Here is a 17,886-nt window from a genome sequence, read left to right on the forward strand (position 1 = left end):
CATGAATTAGATATGAATTTTGTATGTTTTTTGCCCTTTAAAATTCATGTTTTGTTAAAAAGTTTACTTTTTTTTTTGAGAAATTGTTGTTAATATTCTACACATTTTTGCAAATTTTAATTAAAAAATACGAAAGCTACACAAAAGTTGACTTAAAAGTAAGGATCAAAAGTGAAGATAGAAAACTTTTAGGGACTAAAAGTAAAAAAAAAAAATTAGAAGCGCTGAAAAAATTAGAAAACTATGTAATCGCCGATATATAAAAGATAGATAGAATGAGAGAGGTTTTCCTTTCTTCTCTTTATAAATGGAAACTATGTAAGTGGGGTTTGTGTAATTTCCTAATACTTACCATTTAATTATTATTCTAATTTATCTCTTAATTCCTTATTCTCCAATTTAATCCATAATTATCTTAATCACCAACATTTGTATAAAAAAATGAGTAAATTTAGTTTAAACCATCTATATACTAATGAAAAAGGTTGTGTTGTTACACACGGACGCACACACACAAGTTGAATCCATAGATTCATAGCCCAAGTGAAAAAGTAATCTAAATAAACTCTTCGACAAAACACAAGTGTGTGTGTGTATATATATATATGCAAATTAAATAGTGTACATCCCAAAATTATACTTAAATAGAGCACCACATCTAGATGTTCCTTGTCCTAAGCCTAACATATTTGTTTGGCTAACTACATCCATAGTTGTTGTCGATACTACATGAGTTTCATGACCAACAAAGTTTCTTGGAGGTTTGACATGTTCGTATCTAATTCCATAATACATATTCCAATTATTTTACTACAAAACACACACACACACACACCAAGTGTTGGCATTATACTTTTTTTTTTACCCTTTATCATTGACTATCAGATTCTCATCGAATTCCAGAATCGATCACTCCAATAATGACATCGGACTTAGAGTATTTCCTCTCCACATATTGTGGAAAGCCTATGAAATACCATGATTTTGTTGTAAGCAAATGTCTCTTTTTAACAGAAAGATAGACACTACCCTATCAAGTCCTACACGACCAATTTTCACAATTAACAAACATATTTAAGTTGAAACGATATATATAGCTTTTTTCAATAGGAAAAGTTTAGTGTTAACACACACCATCCATTTTGTCAGCTTCTCCCTTTGTGAGTTTAGTTACAAATCCATTGAATATAAAATAAAATTGAATTAATTTTTTATGTCACAAAATTTAAATGGTAGTGATTTAATAGGGACTTGGTAAACAAGGATCACCTGGATTGTTACCTGAATTTCTATCTATGGTTGCAGCACCCACAACAATTGACTAAGCTGAAAAAATTGTCTAATGATACAGGTTGTGGACCTTCGTTTCATATTGCAAAGACGGTTAATACTCCACTTTAAATTGCATGAAAAGATGAAATAAAAAAGAATAAAAAAGAATCTCTAAAAATGCTATGATGATTTCCTACTTCTCCAATAAACACTAATAATATGTCAACTCCGTGTGTTATTGAATCATCGAAAGCCGAGAGAATGTTTGCAGTATCACACCTCTAGATGTTCTTTGTCCTAAGCCTAACATACTTGCCTGACTAACTATATTCTTAGCTGCACTCGATGCTACATGAGTCCCATGATCCACAAAGTCTCTTGGAGGTCCGACATCTTCGTAACTAATTTCATAATACCTAGCTCAAATTATTTTACTAAAAAACATATACATCAACAATTGTTAGAATTATACTCTTTTTTTTAGTAAAGTAAATATTTTAACACGAGTTATAGGACGACATTTACTTGTTGCAACTAAAATTGTAGAAAATTCCCTTCCATTTGCTTAAATTAAAAAAAAAGTACAATCACAAAAGGTTAATCGCTTCTTGAGAACTAGCCAAATGAGCACCAAGAGAGAAAAAAGAACACCAAGGAGGCAGAAACAATCCCACCCAAACACTAAAAACTCTCAAACAACTCCTAGATAAACCAGATGTCGAAGGAGCACCAAAGTACAAGGCAACAACAGGACAAAACCCCTCTACTAGAAACAACTAAGAGAAATGGGCACCATGCAACCCCCACACACACGCATGCATGCACTCGCGCACACAAGTTGAATCCATAGATTCATAATCTAAATAAAAATGTAATTTAAATAAATTCTTCGACAAAACACAAGTGAATTCAAATATGGGAGGCAACATATTTCAGTTTGAAAGTTCTAGTAAGTGTTTGACATAGTGTGATTATATTCTATCATTTTTATTTTCTTAAAAAAAGTATTTATATACTCCCTATGCATTTTATTATAAGTCACTTTACAATATCAATGCATTTTTAATGATTTTTTTTTCTATTATATCCTTTATCATTTATTACTCTCTCTTGTTTCTATTCTATTAATATATTTTTTCTCATGTCATTGATAAGAGAATCACTCATCGTTTTTCTTTGCAATACCAAATTAACTATATCTTGATAGGATCATGAATGCTAAAATAATGAATCTTTTAGTTTATTCTATAAGTGGATCTTTTAAGCATATTCTATTAGTTTGTTGGTGGTAGGTACTATTGTTATTGTGTGGTATGTATTTATCTTACAATGTGTATGTATCAACCTATATAAGCATTGTATTGTACCATTAGAAATGAAAATATTATTTTATTTGACCTTAGTTTTACCTTCTTCTTTTTTAGCTTAGAACCCTAGTTTATCATAGTTTTCTTAGCGATATGTTTTAGGTTCCTATTATATTTCTTAATATGTGTGAAAATGTCAAAACAACTTATAATAAAATACAGAGCATAGATGCTTATGTGTTGTGGTTTTTGGAACTTGAAAAGACTATTTGGAATCACTCTACGTGCACGTTAATAGTGTTGGCTTTGTGATTAATAAAAAAATTGTAACTTTTAAATTATGATCTATTAAACATTTCAACAATAACTCAAGTTTCTTGTAAAAAAACAAAACTCAAGTTTATAATTAGATAAGGGATGATATATTCTGGAATAATATGTAGTGGCATATATACTTTGCATTTAGGCTCGTGGTTGAATTGTTTTAGCGTATGATATGTTGAAAACACGTTAACTGATATGTTTTATAATATGCATTAACCTATTTTTGGAATGTGAACGTTAGATATATGAATTTCCCATATTGAAATAGAAGGGATCATGGTTAAAAGGAGAATTATGGAGTGTGAAGTGAAGATTCCAAATGACAACCTACAAATATTGACTATGACACACAAGTAAGAGTTTCTCTTAATTCATTCGCTTTGCCTCATCATATACACATAAATTATTTTTTCGGCTCAAACTCAATCTCACATCATACTTATTTTATTTAGGTTTCGTCTGTATCCATTATGGGAGTTTCATATTTATACCCACGTCATCGCTTTTACACCAAAGTTTGAATTGTTGTTGTCGAAGACAAATGTACTAGAAAAATCACACTTATTAGTACCAACAACAAAGAGAACTATGACATATAGGTGCATGTCACACACTTATTGATGCACAACACTCTACGATTACATCCTTATCGATCACATGTCTATCGTAGTTACTAACAAGCATTGACTACGACACACAAGTAAGTGTTTCTCTTAACTCATTTATTTTGCTGGCCGTATACGCAAAGATTCTTTCATTCACCCAACTAAATTGCACTTCACTACTCACTCATTTTTTTATGTTTCTTATGTATCCATGGTAGGAGTTTTGAATTTCTATCCACCCTATTACTCTTGTATCAGAGTTCAGATTGTTGTCGAAAATCAATGCACCAACAAAATCACACTTATTAGTTCCAACAACAACAAAGAGAACCATGCCATCTAGATGCATGTTGCGCATTCACTGTAGCCAACCGCTCTACTACTACATCCTTATTATGTGTCATTTTTCGATCCTTTTCGATCCCCATATTTAACTTTTTTCCTCAAAATTTTGGTCCATCATCTCATTTTGGATATTTTTTTTATGATGTGGCCTTTTCATTTGTGATGTGGCGGCGTTTAGTAGTCATATTTTGTTGACATGCATATTCAATGTGGCATAATAAGCGTTATCACGCTATAAATGAATAAGTCACATAATAAAAAAAATAGATGAGGGGCAAAATTCATAAATAAATAAAAAAAATAATAGGGGCATTAAAAAGCCAATTTTTAAAGTAAGAGGACTAAAATTCAACTTATTTTTAAAATAGCGGGCCAAGAATGTATTTAAACCTAAAAATTTTAACTAGTCTTACGCATATGTCTAAGAAGATGTCATTATTTAACTATAAGATTTCGGTGTTTTTGAGAGAAAACAACAATAATATGTGTTTTAAAAAATTGAGGGAAAAGGAGATTATCATTAATAACTATGATCCTTCTTGCATTTCAAATCATTTTACGCAATTTATTGAGTTTGATGACTCTTCGAAATCAAAACGGTCTTTTATGCAAGTAATTTGGTATGCGTGTGTTTGGACAATTTGGAAAGAAAAGAATGACATACACCCTCCAGTCACTATTATAAGCAAAAATCAACATTTTAGATTCATTCATTAAATGATGTATCTCGTCTATAGTAAAGACTATATACATCATTTAATGAATGAATCTAAAATGTTAATTTTTGCTTATAATAATGACCGGAGGGTGTAATTTTTAACAGCAAAAAGCTCAACTTTATCAGGTACTCAACAAAGTTAAGTTGCTTTTTTTTTGTGTGGTTAAAACCAATTGTGCTATTTTTGCTTTTGATTACCACGCTTGACGGCTTAACCCTTTATTATGTATGGCTTCATCCCTTGTTGTGTCTGTTTTTGGCCTTGCAATTTTATTTTCGACCTTTTTTTCATTAGGTTGTCTATGTTACTTTGTTAAACTGTTGTTGACATTCTCTATCACATTTTGTGTTGGTAGAACGCAATGTTCATTATATTATATTTAATTTTTGCTCGTTAATAAAAAGAAAAACTATGATATTAATAATCAATTTACAACTGTCACATTTGAGAATTGAATATATTTCTTATGATTATGCAAAATCAAAATATTACCATCGATATTTTGGTTTTAAAATAATGAAATAAAATCCGGTCTAAATGATTTTCAGAACATCTCTATATATGTCAAATATTTTCAAAAAATCTAAATATATCCAATAAAAATTTGTTTTTTGCGATTTACGATTTTTTATGTAGTTACAATTTTTCTTTAAATTGGTTTCAACGTGTACAGCTTTCAAGAGCATGAATTTTTTGCTTTGGCAAGTTCAAGAACATGACTTGAATTCAAGTTTATTGTGGCAAAGGTGATTGCTCAAAATTTAGAATAGTGAAAAAGTCATGGATGGGTTTATACGTAATGTTTGACTATATGTAACGTGTGTTATGCTGCTACCTAAGTCCTAAGTCTAACACGACATTTCCCCTTAAAAAAAAGTCCTAACACAACATTAAATTCTACTAATTCCGCATAATTAGGGGGTTCAAAATTCCACCTTGTAGATTCCATCTTCATTATAAAAAATAAAAGACGTGCCTTATGTTTGGTATCACGGAAGAAATGATAGAATTACGACGATTCATTATAATTTTTTAAAGACTACATTATATAGTTTTGCAAAATTACGAAAATTATCATGTTTCCGACATATCTATCATAATATCAAACATACACAACACAAGTGGGAACTAATTTGATACATCTCATTTTTCGTAAATTCAACATAATTCATTTTTTCCAAAATGATGTCTTTGTATAATATTCTCTTCATTCTTAAATGAATGCAACAACTGAACTATTTATACATGTCGATGCACAATTTTGACCATTAATATTTTTAATTATTTATAGTAAAAAATTATAAAAATTGATATTTTGAAAATATTTAGTGAGACAAATCAAACATCTTTTATATCGAGTGATTGTGTAGCTCAACTGGTTTGAGTTAAGGGTAAAATAGTTGGAGGTCTTTGGGTTCAAATCGGATGAAGAAGTAAATATTAATCTAACTACTTATTTGTCATTAAAAAAAAGATAAACATATATACTAAATTTGTCTTTGTATGTTGGTAAAATAAAAATATTAAAGTAGGTTATGTGAATAGTACACATAGTCAAACTTCAACTTATATTTAAAAACGGATGGAGTATAATGGATAAACTTCATCATTATTAAAGTCTACGCAAAAATGTCCTTGTGAGCTGCTCAGTTGGTAGGTACAATGCATAATATATGCAAGGTCTGGGGTTCAAACCCCAACCACCAAAAAAAATCCAACCAAAAAGTAGTTGTCCATAAGTTAAATTTATAGTAGTTGTGTTTATAAAGTTCATTCCTGCCTTCTTCCCTCATGGTCATTGGCATTTTTCTTAATAAACATAATCAACAATAATTATTTTACGGACAAATATTACATTATTATTCTGACATTTACTTGGAACAAGAGAAAGAAATATGAAACCTATAACGAGGCCTCAAATTCAAACAAACAAAGTGTGAACCATAACAATAACACAAATCCAAATCCTAGAAAAAACAATGACCAAATTCTAATGCGGAATCAACAATGACTTTCAAATACTTCAATGCATGTGTGTGTGGTGGCTTATGGTTTCCAGAGAATGGTGGTGTCTGCAATCATGGAAGTAACAACATATGGATCCATGTTAGATGATGGCCTCCTATCCTCGAAATAACCTTTCCCTGCTTTCTCTGTGTCCCTTCCAACTCTAATCGACGCACCACGGTTTGCAACACCCTTCAAATAACACAAGCCACGCCAACAATTAGAACAACAAAAAAAAAAAAACAAATGTTACAGACTAGGTCAAGTCCCCAACCGCACTAATCCCCCCCATACGTAGTAGACTTGAAATCGGAACAAAATTAATGTCAAATGAAACTTTTCTTTTTTTTCTTTTCTTGGAGAGAGAACAATATTATTATTTGCTTACCCATAAGAAGGTGTTAATGTCAGCTGTCTCATGTCGCCCTGTCAATCTACGCTCGTTGCCTTCTCCATAAGCAGCAATGTGCTCCTTGTGCTTCTTCCCAAGCTTCTCAATTGCTTTCAAGATGACTTCATAGCCACCATCTTCTCTCATAGACTTGGTGCTACAGCATTATAAGGATGCACTTGTCAACCATGACCATATAAAATATTCAACTATAGTCTTTTTGATTTACTTAATTAACAAACATTACCTGTAATTTGTGTGAGCACCAGCACCATTCCAATCACCCTAGTTTTGCATTAAAAAAATAACAAAGTCAACTTAAATAGTAAATATAAGACAAGTATATCAATTGGAAAGGAGTTGGAACAAATGTCTTGTGTAGAATAACTTGATTCAAACAAAGGTGGAAATAGCAAACCTTAATTGGTTTTGGGTCAAAGGAAAGCACCACACCAGCAACCTCAGTGATCCTCTATTGGAACATAAACAAAGAAAGTTAGTTAGTTGGAGAAGGTAACACTAACTTCCATTCAATAAGTCAAAAAGAGGTGTTGGAAAATAGTAAAAATAACACTTAGTCAATACTCATGTGCCACCTACCTCCAAAATGTAACGAGCAACCCATATCTCATCACCAGCAGAGATACCAACTGAGGGACCAACTTGGAATTCCCACTACATTAAAAAAACAATAGATTAAACTTATAAAAATCAACAAGCATATGTTTAATTTAAATGAAAAAAATGTAGTAAATAATAATGCTAAAGGGTAAAATAAGTCCAACTTACTTGACCAGGCATCACTTCACCATTGATTCCACTGATGTTGATGCCGGCATAAAGACAGGCTTTGTAATGTGAGTCAACAATGTCACGGCCAAATGCCTTGTCAGCACCAGCACCACAATAGTATGGTCCCTATTGAGCAAATTATAAAATAACAATGTTAATAACAGATAAAATTAGAACAGATGTAACCAATGACAATAAAAAATTCACCAAAAGACAAGTTCAAATTGAGAATCTTTGATAAAAAAAAATAACATAAAACTATGGTTTAAACAAATTTAAAACAATTAGGTATGGGACATTTTTCTCATATTATTACCACTCATGGTCACACCATTTTCTTATATGATTGTGCAAGTGACTAGCTTGAAAAATAAAATAAAAACACTAATGATGAATGAAAGTGAGTTTTCACCTGAGGTCCAGGAAAACCACCAACTGGCCAACCAAGAGGCCAATTGATGTCTTTCTGCAACAAGGTGTATTCTTGCTCAATACCATACCTAATCACAAATCATACAACAATTGTTGATCAGAACACAGTAAACAAGTGGCAAAAAGGTTATTACAATAAGCAAAGTAGCAACAAAAGATACCATGGTACTTCAGCAACAACATCAGGATGGCTGAAAATCTTGGCAGCTGCATGTCTCTTGTTGGTGGGAATGGGCTCTCCAGCTGGAGTGTATGCATCACACATAACCTGAATTTAATTAAACACAAAAGAGGGTTACACCAATGAAACAAGACCAGCTGCATAAACTCACAATAGTCAAGTTGTGAATTGAACACAGATGATTCAATATACAACAGGAATTAAAACAAAATATAAACAAGTTGATTGTCATATTCTGATCCCTAAATGTGTGAGGCGTGTCAATATGGCTCATGAATACATTGAAGTTATTAAAACATCATCGAGTGTGTCTTTGTTGGTGATTTTATGGATCAAACTAACTAACGGAAAACATATTGGAGAACCAAACTAATTAACAAAAGACAAATTTGATGACCAAATGCGTTAAAAAAGACACATTCAAAGATATTTTAGTAATTTTGATACATTTAAGGACTAATGACGCCATTTGATACATTCAAGAATCAAAATGACTACTACCAGCATATGTTAAAAAAAAAAAAAAAAAACTTACCAAGATATTGTTACCCCTTCTAAATGGGTCCTTGAAAATGGCTTGTGGGCTGTAAGCAATCCAACCCCAAATAAGTAAAACTCAGAATATCCAAAAAAAAATTAAAGAACAAAATCTTTACATAATTAAGGATTCAAAAATTAAAAAATAAATAGTATTATAGAAAATCATACTAGATAATAACTTCACTATCTTCTCCAGGAGCTTGACCTGTGCTGGAACCATCATAGTTCCACTTGGGAAGCTGTGAAGGGTCAGTAACTGGTCCTGGTAGAGTCTGCACCCAAAAAAAGCCATTTATATTTTCAATAAATTAAATGAAAAAGCAAAAGCAAAATCACTTTTTTTTTTTTTTTCCTTTTTCATTTTTAGATAGCTATGAGAATGTTAATTACCCTTGCTTTGCTCCTCAAGTCCAAACCAGATCCACCAATCCTGTCATAATGAGAGAAAAAAAAATTAATCAAAAGGGGAAATTTTAATATTAATTTTGATATAAAAACAATATTTAGTACAAGAGTTTTAATATCATGGTTTGGTTTGGTTTGGTATTGTACTTAGTGGTAGACTGGTAGGTTTGGGTTTGTATTGAAAATTGATTGAAAACAAAGCAACAAACAAAAAGACAACTGAAAAAATCTCTTTCTTTTTTCCAATTTTATTCCAAACAAAAAAACAAAGTCATTTTTCAGAATGAGTAAATACTAAAACCATACTCAACCATCAAAAAACAGAGTCAGAACAGAAAAAATCATCATGGGTTTAAGCCTAAAAAACAGAACAAAACATCCTCATATCCCAAAATCAACTTAAAAATCTATAAACAATAAATTAAAATATAAAAGAAAATAAATAACCAAAATAACTAAAAAAAGAGAGAGAAAATAATCACTGGTTATTATACTCATGATATTAATTTATAGTGATGAATCATGAATAAAAAAAATAATAATCATGGTGATGATTAGTATGAATGATTCTAGAAAAACGTTGCGGTGGACGTAACTGAATGCATATGCAGAAACAGACAGAGAAGAATCTAGTAGTGTTTTTCGTACGTACGGAACATACAAAACAACATCATCATCATAAAAAGAGTTGTATGTGTCTATGTTTTTGTTTGTAAGCATGTGAGGGAAAGAGAAGAAGAATCTAACCATATGTATTCGGCGATGATTTTCTCGGTGGTTTCGGAGAGGTCAAGGTTGATAAGATCTGAAAGGAGAGACATGTTTTGGTTTTGGTTTCAAACTTAGTAAAATCTAAGGAATCTGTATTGAATCCTAAAGATTCGATTCGATTTGATTCAATGAATCAAATGAAAACGAAAACGGAAATATTGTTGTGAACAGAGAAATGAGGCAGTGTGGGGTCTTATTTATAGCCTAGTTGGTTTTTCTGTTCCTAGTCTTCCTCACCTTCTCTATAATCTTTTTTTTTTTGTTACAACTCCTTCTCTATAATCTAGTCTACTCTAATTAAATTCTTTTTACAAAACAAATTCGATATTCGTCTAATCTCACATTTCACTTGCGAAACCCTGTTTAATTTAAAATCAAGGCATGATTTTTTGTGAATTTAGTCAACAACTGAAATTGACAACGGTGAGAACTAAACGTTAGAACTTATTTTAAGGAGTCAAACCAACTTCATTGGAACAACTCAAATTAGTTCGACTCTAATTAATAATTATTTCTAATTTTATTCCTTTTTATTTGTTTATTGTTGTTATTATTGGTAATCACGACAAGCTAAAAAACAGGATTCTTCAATTATTTGATTGATTAACAATTAGAGATATAATTCTCAATAATTATATTAAACAATTTTAGAAATACTAGTTGTTTACAACTCATTTTTTATGATTACAGAGTGAGAAATATTTAAAAGGTTTTTTCGTTGATGTTAACAATAAATTATTTTCCTAAAAAAACAGTAAATTATTCCTTTAAAAAATAATAAATTATGGATTCATTTGACTCTTATAATAAGATAAAAACGATGATAATGAGTTTGATGTAAATAGGATATAAACTAATAAATTGGATATGAATAAAATATGATAATGTATAACAAGAATAACATGATTTAAATCATTATCCTCGAAATAAGCTCAATTAGAAAACAATGCGATATAACAAGAACACAAATTATATATTTCGAACCTCAAATTCTTTACTTATTTTACATTTGTTAGCAATTTATCAAAAAATAAAAAGAAAAATTAGCTCAACCAATGATGAGAGTGTTGATGAACGGTGGTGATATTGAGACGTGAATGCTCGCTCTGTACGGTAAAGGACGGATAAATAGTCGTGCTGCAGTTCCCAGTGTTTACATCGTCACGTGTCTGCTGGTACAGTAAAGGCATCCTTCTCTCTCGAGGTTATCTCACCTACTCCACCATAATTATTGCACTAGTTTATGGTACACACTCGTGAATTCGTAATATAACTGAAATTTTTATGAAGTTTTCTTAGAATCACCAAATTACATTAGTCTTTCAATTAAAAAATGATATTCCATCGTTATCACAAAATTTATCGCATTTGATCATTTATTTGACATAAACAGAGCAAAGATAATTTTAACATGTTTCGATTTTCAATATATAAGATGTATTGAGTCAGTTTTGAAAATATCATTAATGTTTCAGACTTTCAGTGATGTATAAAATAACATATTAGTGGTTCTATTTAAGAATTTTTTTTAGTTTAGTGCCATTAGAGTCATTAAGTCCTCAATATATTTTTTATTTAAAAATTATTAAGACATATTTAAAGATTTTTGTTACGTACTCGTTGTTATCATTGTGAATGCTCTCGTGCACCCCAGTAGGTTGACCTCATGAGAGGGAGGGTTTCAAGTTGGGAAAGTGGCGTAAGCGCATGCAAAAGTATGTCATGCCCATCCAGTTTTCCAATGATTTTTTGGGTTCACAGGTCACTGATAAAATTCAGCCAGAAATTATTGCCCTTGATATTTCTTTCTTGTTCTAGTTGGCCTTGACTTTTCGAACAACGTACTGTTTCTTTTATTCATTCGTAGCTCGTGGCATAGAAAGTAAAATGGTATAAAGAGTTTGAATTCTACAATGGCATCTTAGAAAATACTCCTTCCACATTTTATTATAGGTCAATTTGTTTCTATAAAATTATTATTCATTAATAACATGAGAAAGAAAAAATAAAAACAATTAGAAGAATAGAGAATAATGAATAGTAAAGGATAGATAGAAAAGACATCATTAGTCCCCATAATAATAGGCCGAACATTATGACCGGGGTTTGAACCCCGGTACCTCCACTTTATGTGTATGAGTTTATGATGACTTTGTCATCTCGTCTATCTACAAAAAAAAAAAATATCATTAATGTTTCGGACTTCCAGTGATGTATAAAATGACATATAAGAGAGTATATCAAAAAATTGTGTTATGAAGTGTGTTGATAACATTACTTTTTTTTAAAAAAAAATGTTTCTTTACCAAAGGTACTTTCATAAAAATAAAATAAAAAATCTCAATATTTTGCATTAAAAATTAGTAAAAGTAATTATATTACTAAAAAGTGTGTATATTTTAATTGAAACACATAAAAGACGTAAGACCAAAAAGTTTTCGTCGAGTGATTTAATTTTTTAGGGTACACTTTTATGCCAAGTTTTCTAGAGTTCAAAATGCCAACTTTTTTCTTTTTTAGAGACCCCCTCTATCCTAGCAAAGCCAAATTAAACTCCCTCAATTGTCTAACCCACATCCCTCCGCATACAAATATACCTCCATCCTATCCAACAAATTTTCCTATGATCCTCACCCCCCCCCCCCCCCCCCCCCCACCCCACAAAAAAAATAAAATAATAATTATTCAAAAGAAATTTTATGGAAGAGATTATACTTGACGGAGCCTTGAAGAAGGAAAGAGCATAGACAGACAGAGCAATCGGGACAAACTTTAGCAGGATCAAGCGACCACCGAAGGAAAAAACCCGGCTTTGCTAACCAGACAGTCAAAATTTTTTACGGTTAAGAACGGGCTCCCAAAATAACAACCTGCGCGGATTACCACCGATCGAAAGACCCAAATAAAGGAAAGGCAGTCTACCCATTTTGCAGCTCAAAACTGATGCCTCCTCAGTCAAAAGAGTCAAATATATTAACCCCAACAAACAAACTTGTGTGAAAATTAACTTTTAAACCAGACACAGTCTCGAAGAGAACAAGAACCGCCCGCAAAACACGGACATTAGCCTAACTTTCCCCCTAAAATCAAAGTATCATCAGCAAACTGAAGGTGAGATATAACCACCGGCTTTTTCGAACCAACACTATAGCCTTTAAAATTATCTGACTCAACCATAGCCTTTATCATAATATTCAGACCCTATGCCGCCGGTAATAACAGGAAGGGTGAAAGATGATCACCTTGACGCAAACCCCTTCCTAGAGGAAATTCATCGGTCGGGCTACCATTGACTAACACGGAAACGGTAGCCGTAGTTACACACTCCTTAATCCACTTCCTCCACTAAGTCGGAAAAAACATTCTTTCCATAACTGCATCAAGATACCCCCAATCAACGAAGTCTTAGGCCTTCTCAAAATCCACTTTAAACATCAAAAGTTTCTTCTTGGTCTTACGAGCCTCATCCACCACCTTATTAGCTATCAGTATCCCATCAAGAATCTGCCAATCTTTAACAAAAGCAGACTAAGCGTCTGAAATGACACTTCTAATAACCTGTCTCAATCTATTTGCCAAGAGTTTCGTTAGAATTTTATACAAACTCCCCACCAAAGAAATAGTTTGAAAATCATTTAAAGTTTGAGGGCAGTCCACTTTAGGAATAAGAGCTATAAAAGTAGTGTTTATACCTTTCGTCAACTTCCCAATCTGATGAAATTCAGAAATAAACCTCATAATGTCCTCTTTCAAGTCAAGCCAGAAGTCATTGATAAAGCCAAAATTGATGTCATCAGGACCCAGACTCTTAAAACTATCACAATCCCAGATTTCCGCTTTGACTTCCTCCACAGAAAAAAGGCTTGATAAGACTGCCCCCTTCCGCAAAAGACAGTACCCGAAACTGTAAATTATTCACCACCAGCCTATCCACATTTTGCGCTTGAAATTGAGCGGCAAAGTGGGAGAAGACAGCCTGATGGACGAGTTGCACGCCCTCCACCAGTGAACCGCCCACCAAAATCGAACACAATGAATTACGGCGCCTCCGGCTAGACAAAACGGAATGAAAATATTTAGAAATCGCATCTCCCTCCCGCAGCCAAGATAACCTTGATTGCTGCCAACAAATGCTGGTATTAAGACGAGATAAAGAATGAATGTCTGACGTAATACCATGTAACTCCACGATCTCATCTTCCGACAACTCCTTCTTCTCCCCTTTACCATCAAGGGCGGCCAACCTGTCCTTAAGAGAAGCAATCTTCTCCGGCAAATTATGAGTATGGGATACGTGCCACTCCTTCAACGCCTTCTTAAGTAATTTAAATTTTTCTTTCAAAACGTAGCCACATCCCGTTACCTGAAGAGATTTCCATTTGTTACTGACAAATTGTTTGTAACCAGGTGTATCTTGCCAGCATTTCAACATTCGAGAGGGCCTAGGACCCCAATTTTCTTCATCAACTGATAACACCAACCGAAAATGGTCAGACATCCCGCGTAAAAGAGCAACCTGAAGGCAGTTAGGCCATTCCAAACACCACACCTGAGAAAGGGGAAATCTATCCAACCGACTCATCGACTTTCCATCACCCTTAAACCAAGTATATTTGCAGCCATGAAATGGTAAATCAACCAAAATATTATCATCAATAAAATTGTTAAAAGAAGCAGAATCTGCAGACAAGCAACCGCCCCTGACATAACCACGTTTGTCCCCATCACGGACCGCGTTGAAATCCTTATAAACACACACATTTTTTCCACCTAACAACTGTAAGTGAGCCGTCAATGAATCCCACATGACTTGCTTCACAATCTGATCACATGGAGCATACACATTGAACAAATGAAATTCCTCACTGGATTTAACAAACTTGCCATGAATCAGCAGGAGATGATCACCACATACCGAATCCCAAACATGCACTTCAGTATTATCCCACACCGTCAACACACCCTTGACACCCCAATAGACGGACGAAAAGAATAGGAATGAAGGGTGTTACGTACCCCACACAGAAGCACATAAAAAATCATCGCAACACTGCATCTTGGTTTCCTGAAGCACACAATAGACAACAATTTCTCCCCCACCAACATCTGAACTTCCCTTCTCTTCTCTAACCTCTCCAACCCCCTGACACCCACCCCCTCAGACCGCCCTTCCACTCCCTCACCTTTATTTTTTGACCCCCTCGTTCCATTCCTCGATCTCAAAAGTACACCGAACATATTATGATTATCACAATTAAATTTAACTCCAATAGCTTTCCCAATCCCCCACACATCCTCCACCGCCACCTTCTCACTCCCATGCAAAACCACCAAGTGTTTTCAATCATTATTAACTGAAGCTGATGCTGATGCACCTTCTGAATCTTCTTTTGTTACAACCTCCACAGACCGAATGGCGATCTTTATCATGCCGCTTACAAACTCGTCTTTTCAAATCTTTCAACACCGCTGAACGATCCTTATTAGGAAGCCTCGTCACCTTTTTCAAATTGTGTACAGAGTGGCGAAGCATTCCCCCTGCCCTTTTATGCTTAGTAACAGAGACCCCTTCGTGTGTGTGACCTTCATTACTCTTCGCCAATTATTTGCTTACATGTAAAAAAAAGAATCAAATTTGTAATTCGAGAGTTGTACATGTGGAACTAATGGTCAACATATATTTTATTTTTTCCTTTTATCTAAAATAAAATCCCCCCTAAAAAAGAGAGTAGATGCTTGTCAATTTACATGTTCCTTTTTCATATTTTTTGACCAGGTATTCTTCTTACTTTTTTTTAAGGAAACCAGCTAGGTCTTCCATTTTAAAATTTGTCTTTTTTGTTTCCTTTCATTTTGACAATTTCTTGCAATTGCACCAATAAACAAGCTTAAACAAAAGTTAAAATGCATAGAAATAATAAACCCCGTTAATAAATTATGTTGATATTGACTCTTGGCCATTGTTGTTTGGTTGTTGTCAAAGGACAGTTTGTCAATCGTTAACTGTCTTTTATGTAAGCTATGCCGTTAGTAAAGAGCTCGCATTGACGTTTGACAATAACAATTATACGATATTTACAAATAAAATTTAAATAATAATATAGTGGTACTTTTAGTCCTAACATTAGATATTTTATTATTTGTCCTCGTGAGCTTAACTCAGTTGGCAAGGACAATGCATAAAATATGCAAGGTCTGGGGTTCGAACCTCGGCCACCACCAAAAAAAGATATTTTATTATTTTTTACTTTTGATCGAGTAGACTAGTGATTAAGAATTGATCTCCTATGAATAAGTAAAATGTATGTGGTTTGAATCACTATCCCTGCATATATATATATATATAATACAATACAATACAATACAATGTCTATATCAACAGAGTTAAACCTATGATAACATATATTTTATTATTTAATCATAAACTAAATAACAGATGAAAATTTTAAAAAAAAAACAGATAATTTTCTTTTGGGGGTATAAAAATATTATATTATATTTTTTATTTGACAAATAAAATAAATATTATATTAGTTTTTTTTGTTTTTTGAAGAGAATATTATATTAGTTGTTGATTAATAGTTGCACTGTTGTAACTAACAAAAAAATAGTTGCACTGTCTGGTCCTAACGTCACATGTTTTGTTTAATACTAACAAAAATAATAAACAAATAAAAGATTAGTTGTTAAACTTAATTGCTAAATTTCAATTAGACAAAATACAGTGAATCATGGATGAGTTAGTCAATAGGGGTAAAACTGTAGAGCAAAATATTTATATATATAATTGCTATTTTACATGCATCTAAAAACACTAAACAGTAAGTTAACATCTTACATCAACTTAATTTTGACTAGAAAAACTAATTTCTATTATTATAAGTCACTTGAAATTTAAGCTAATTAGCATAACTCTGTCATTTAATAACTTCTGTGTTTACACCCTTTTGCCGTTGGTGGTGTTTTTGTTTTCAGACTCTTGTTAAATTTTATATGTATACACCTTGTACTGACTAGGATATAATTTTTGGTTTTTTTGCCAAGTAGGTTTATGACTAGATTCACGTATTTTTTTTGTCAAGTAATCTAGTGGTTAGAGCTCACACATTTTAAATGTGAAGAAGTGAGAGTGTCTGGAGTTCGAACTCCGACCCTTACATTTTAATTGTGAATAAATAAGGAATCTGATGTTTAAACTACACCCTTATAGATAATGTCGCTGATAACTACCAATTGAATCACACTTACAGTTATTTAGCTTCTTAAAAAACATTGTCCATCAAATATGACTTCCTCTCGTATTTAGTCCTTAAATTATATAAAAATAACATATAGTCTTTAAATTATATAGAATCAATCTCTTTACTTCTTGTATCTCTTTTTTTAGGGTAGTTCTTGATAGAAGAGGCTAATTTAACATATTTCATATATTTTACGGATTAATTTGACAAATTTATCTGGTTTAAAGACTACTTGTTATTTTTATAAGCCTTAAGAGAATAAATAAGTGAGAGCAAGATAGTGAGACTAAACTAATGGTCTACTTTTCCGGAATGACGCCATGAGCATAGAACTTGAACAAAGTCGTTCATTTGTTGTTGCTGTTGTTATTTGTCTAGTGTAAGATGTACAAATGTATGTTCCAAAAACAAGTGAACAAATGTTTGTTCTTACGATCATACTAGTAGTATTTTTTTTTAAATGTTGGTCGGTCCCAACCCAACCAAATCTTCATTGTAACTAGTAAAGCAAAGCAAAAATTGCAGTAGATGACATGGGTTTCACCTTGTGAAAC

At 32.5% G+C, this 17,886-nt stretch overlaps 2 protein-coding genes across 2 annotated transcripts; both read right to left on the reverse strand.

Moving 5' to 3' along the window:
• Positions 1–6,376: 6,376 nt before the first annotated feature.
• LOC146939569 (glutamine synthetase cytosolic isozyme) lies at positions 6,377–10,260 on the reverse strand. The gene is made up of 12 exons (XM_085753190.1): positions 10,068–10,260; positions 9,306–9,345; positions 9,084–9,187; positions 8,911–8,959; positions 8,356–8,462; positions 8,175–8,262; positions 7,760–7,888; positions 7,571–7,645; positions 7,389–7,442; positions 7,218–7,255; positions 6,968–7,127; positions 6,377–6,771 (listed from the first exon to the last, which is right to left on the reverse strand). Exons 1-12 carry the CDS (start codon positions 10,139–10,141, stop codon positions 6,619–6,621), a joined length of 1,071 nt encoding a protein of 356 aa, XP_085609316.1. The 5' UTR covers positions 10,142–10,260; the 3' UTR covers positions 6,377–6,618.
• Positions 10,261–13,496: 3,236 nt separating this feature from the next.
• LOC146939570 (uncharacterized) lies at positions 13,497–15,521 on the reverse strand. Its single transcript, XM_085749784.1, has 3 exons — positions 15,447–15,521; positions 13,990–15,054; positions 13,497–13,595 (listed from the first exon to the last, which is right to left on the reverse strand). Exons 1-3 carry the CDS (start codon positions 15,519–15,521, stop codon positions 13,497–13,499), a joined length of 1,239 nt encoding a protein of 412 aa, XP_085605910.1.
• Between the last annotated feature and the right edge of the window lie 2,365 nt (positions 15,522–17,886).

The sequence above is a fragment of the Medicago sativa genome, chromosome 3, assembly GCF_051527215.1.
Source record: "Medicago sativa cultivar Bolivia chromosome 3, Bolivia_mono, whole genome shotgun sequence".
Taxonomy (NCBI): Eukaryota; Viridiplantae; Streptophyta; class Magnoliopsida; order Fabales; family Fabaceae; genus Medicago; species Medicago sativa.

Excerpts from the sequence above, each read along its gene's own strand:
- LOC146939570 (XM_085749784.1), bottom strand. The coding sequence starts at position 15,521 with ATGATAAAGATCGCCATTCGGTCTGTGGAGGTTGTAACAAAAGAAGAT. Across the intron at positions 15,055-15,446 it reads GTGCATCAGCATCAGCTTCA|GGTGTGTTGACGGTGTGGGA; the intron begins GTTAATAATGAT and ends TGGGGTGTCAAG. Across the intron at positions 13,596-13,989 it reads TGAATAATTTACAGTTTCGG|ATTCTTGATGGGATACTGAT; the intron begins GTACTGTCTTTT and ends AAAGATTGGCAG.
- LOC146939569 (XM_085753190.1), bottom strand. The coding sequence starts at position 10,141 with ATGTCTCTCCTTTCAGATCTTATCAACCTTGACCTCTCCGAAACCACC. Across the intron at positions 8,960-9,083 it reads GATAGTGAAGTTATTATCTA|CCCACAAGCCATTTTCAAGG; the intron begins GTATGATTTTCT and ends GATTGCTTACAG. Across the intron at positions 8,263-8,355 it reads GTTGTTGCTGAAGTACCATG|GTATGGTATTGAGCAAGAAT; the intron begins GTATCTTTTGTT and ends ATTTGTGATTAG.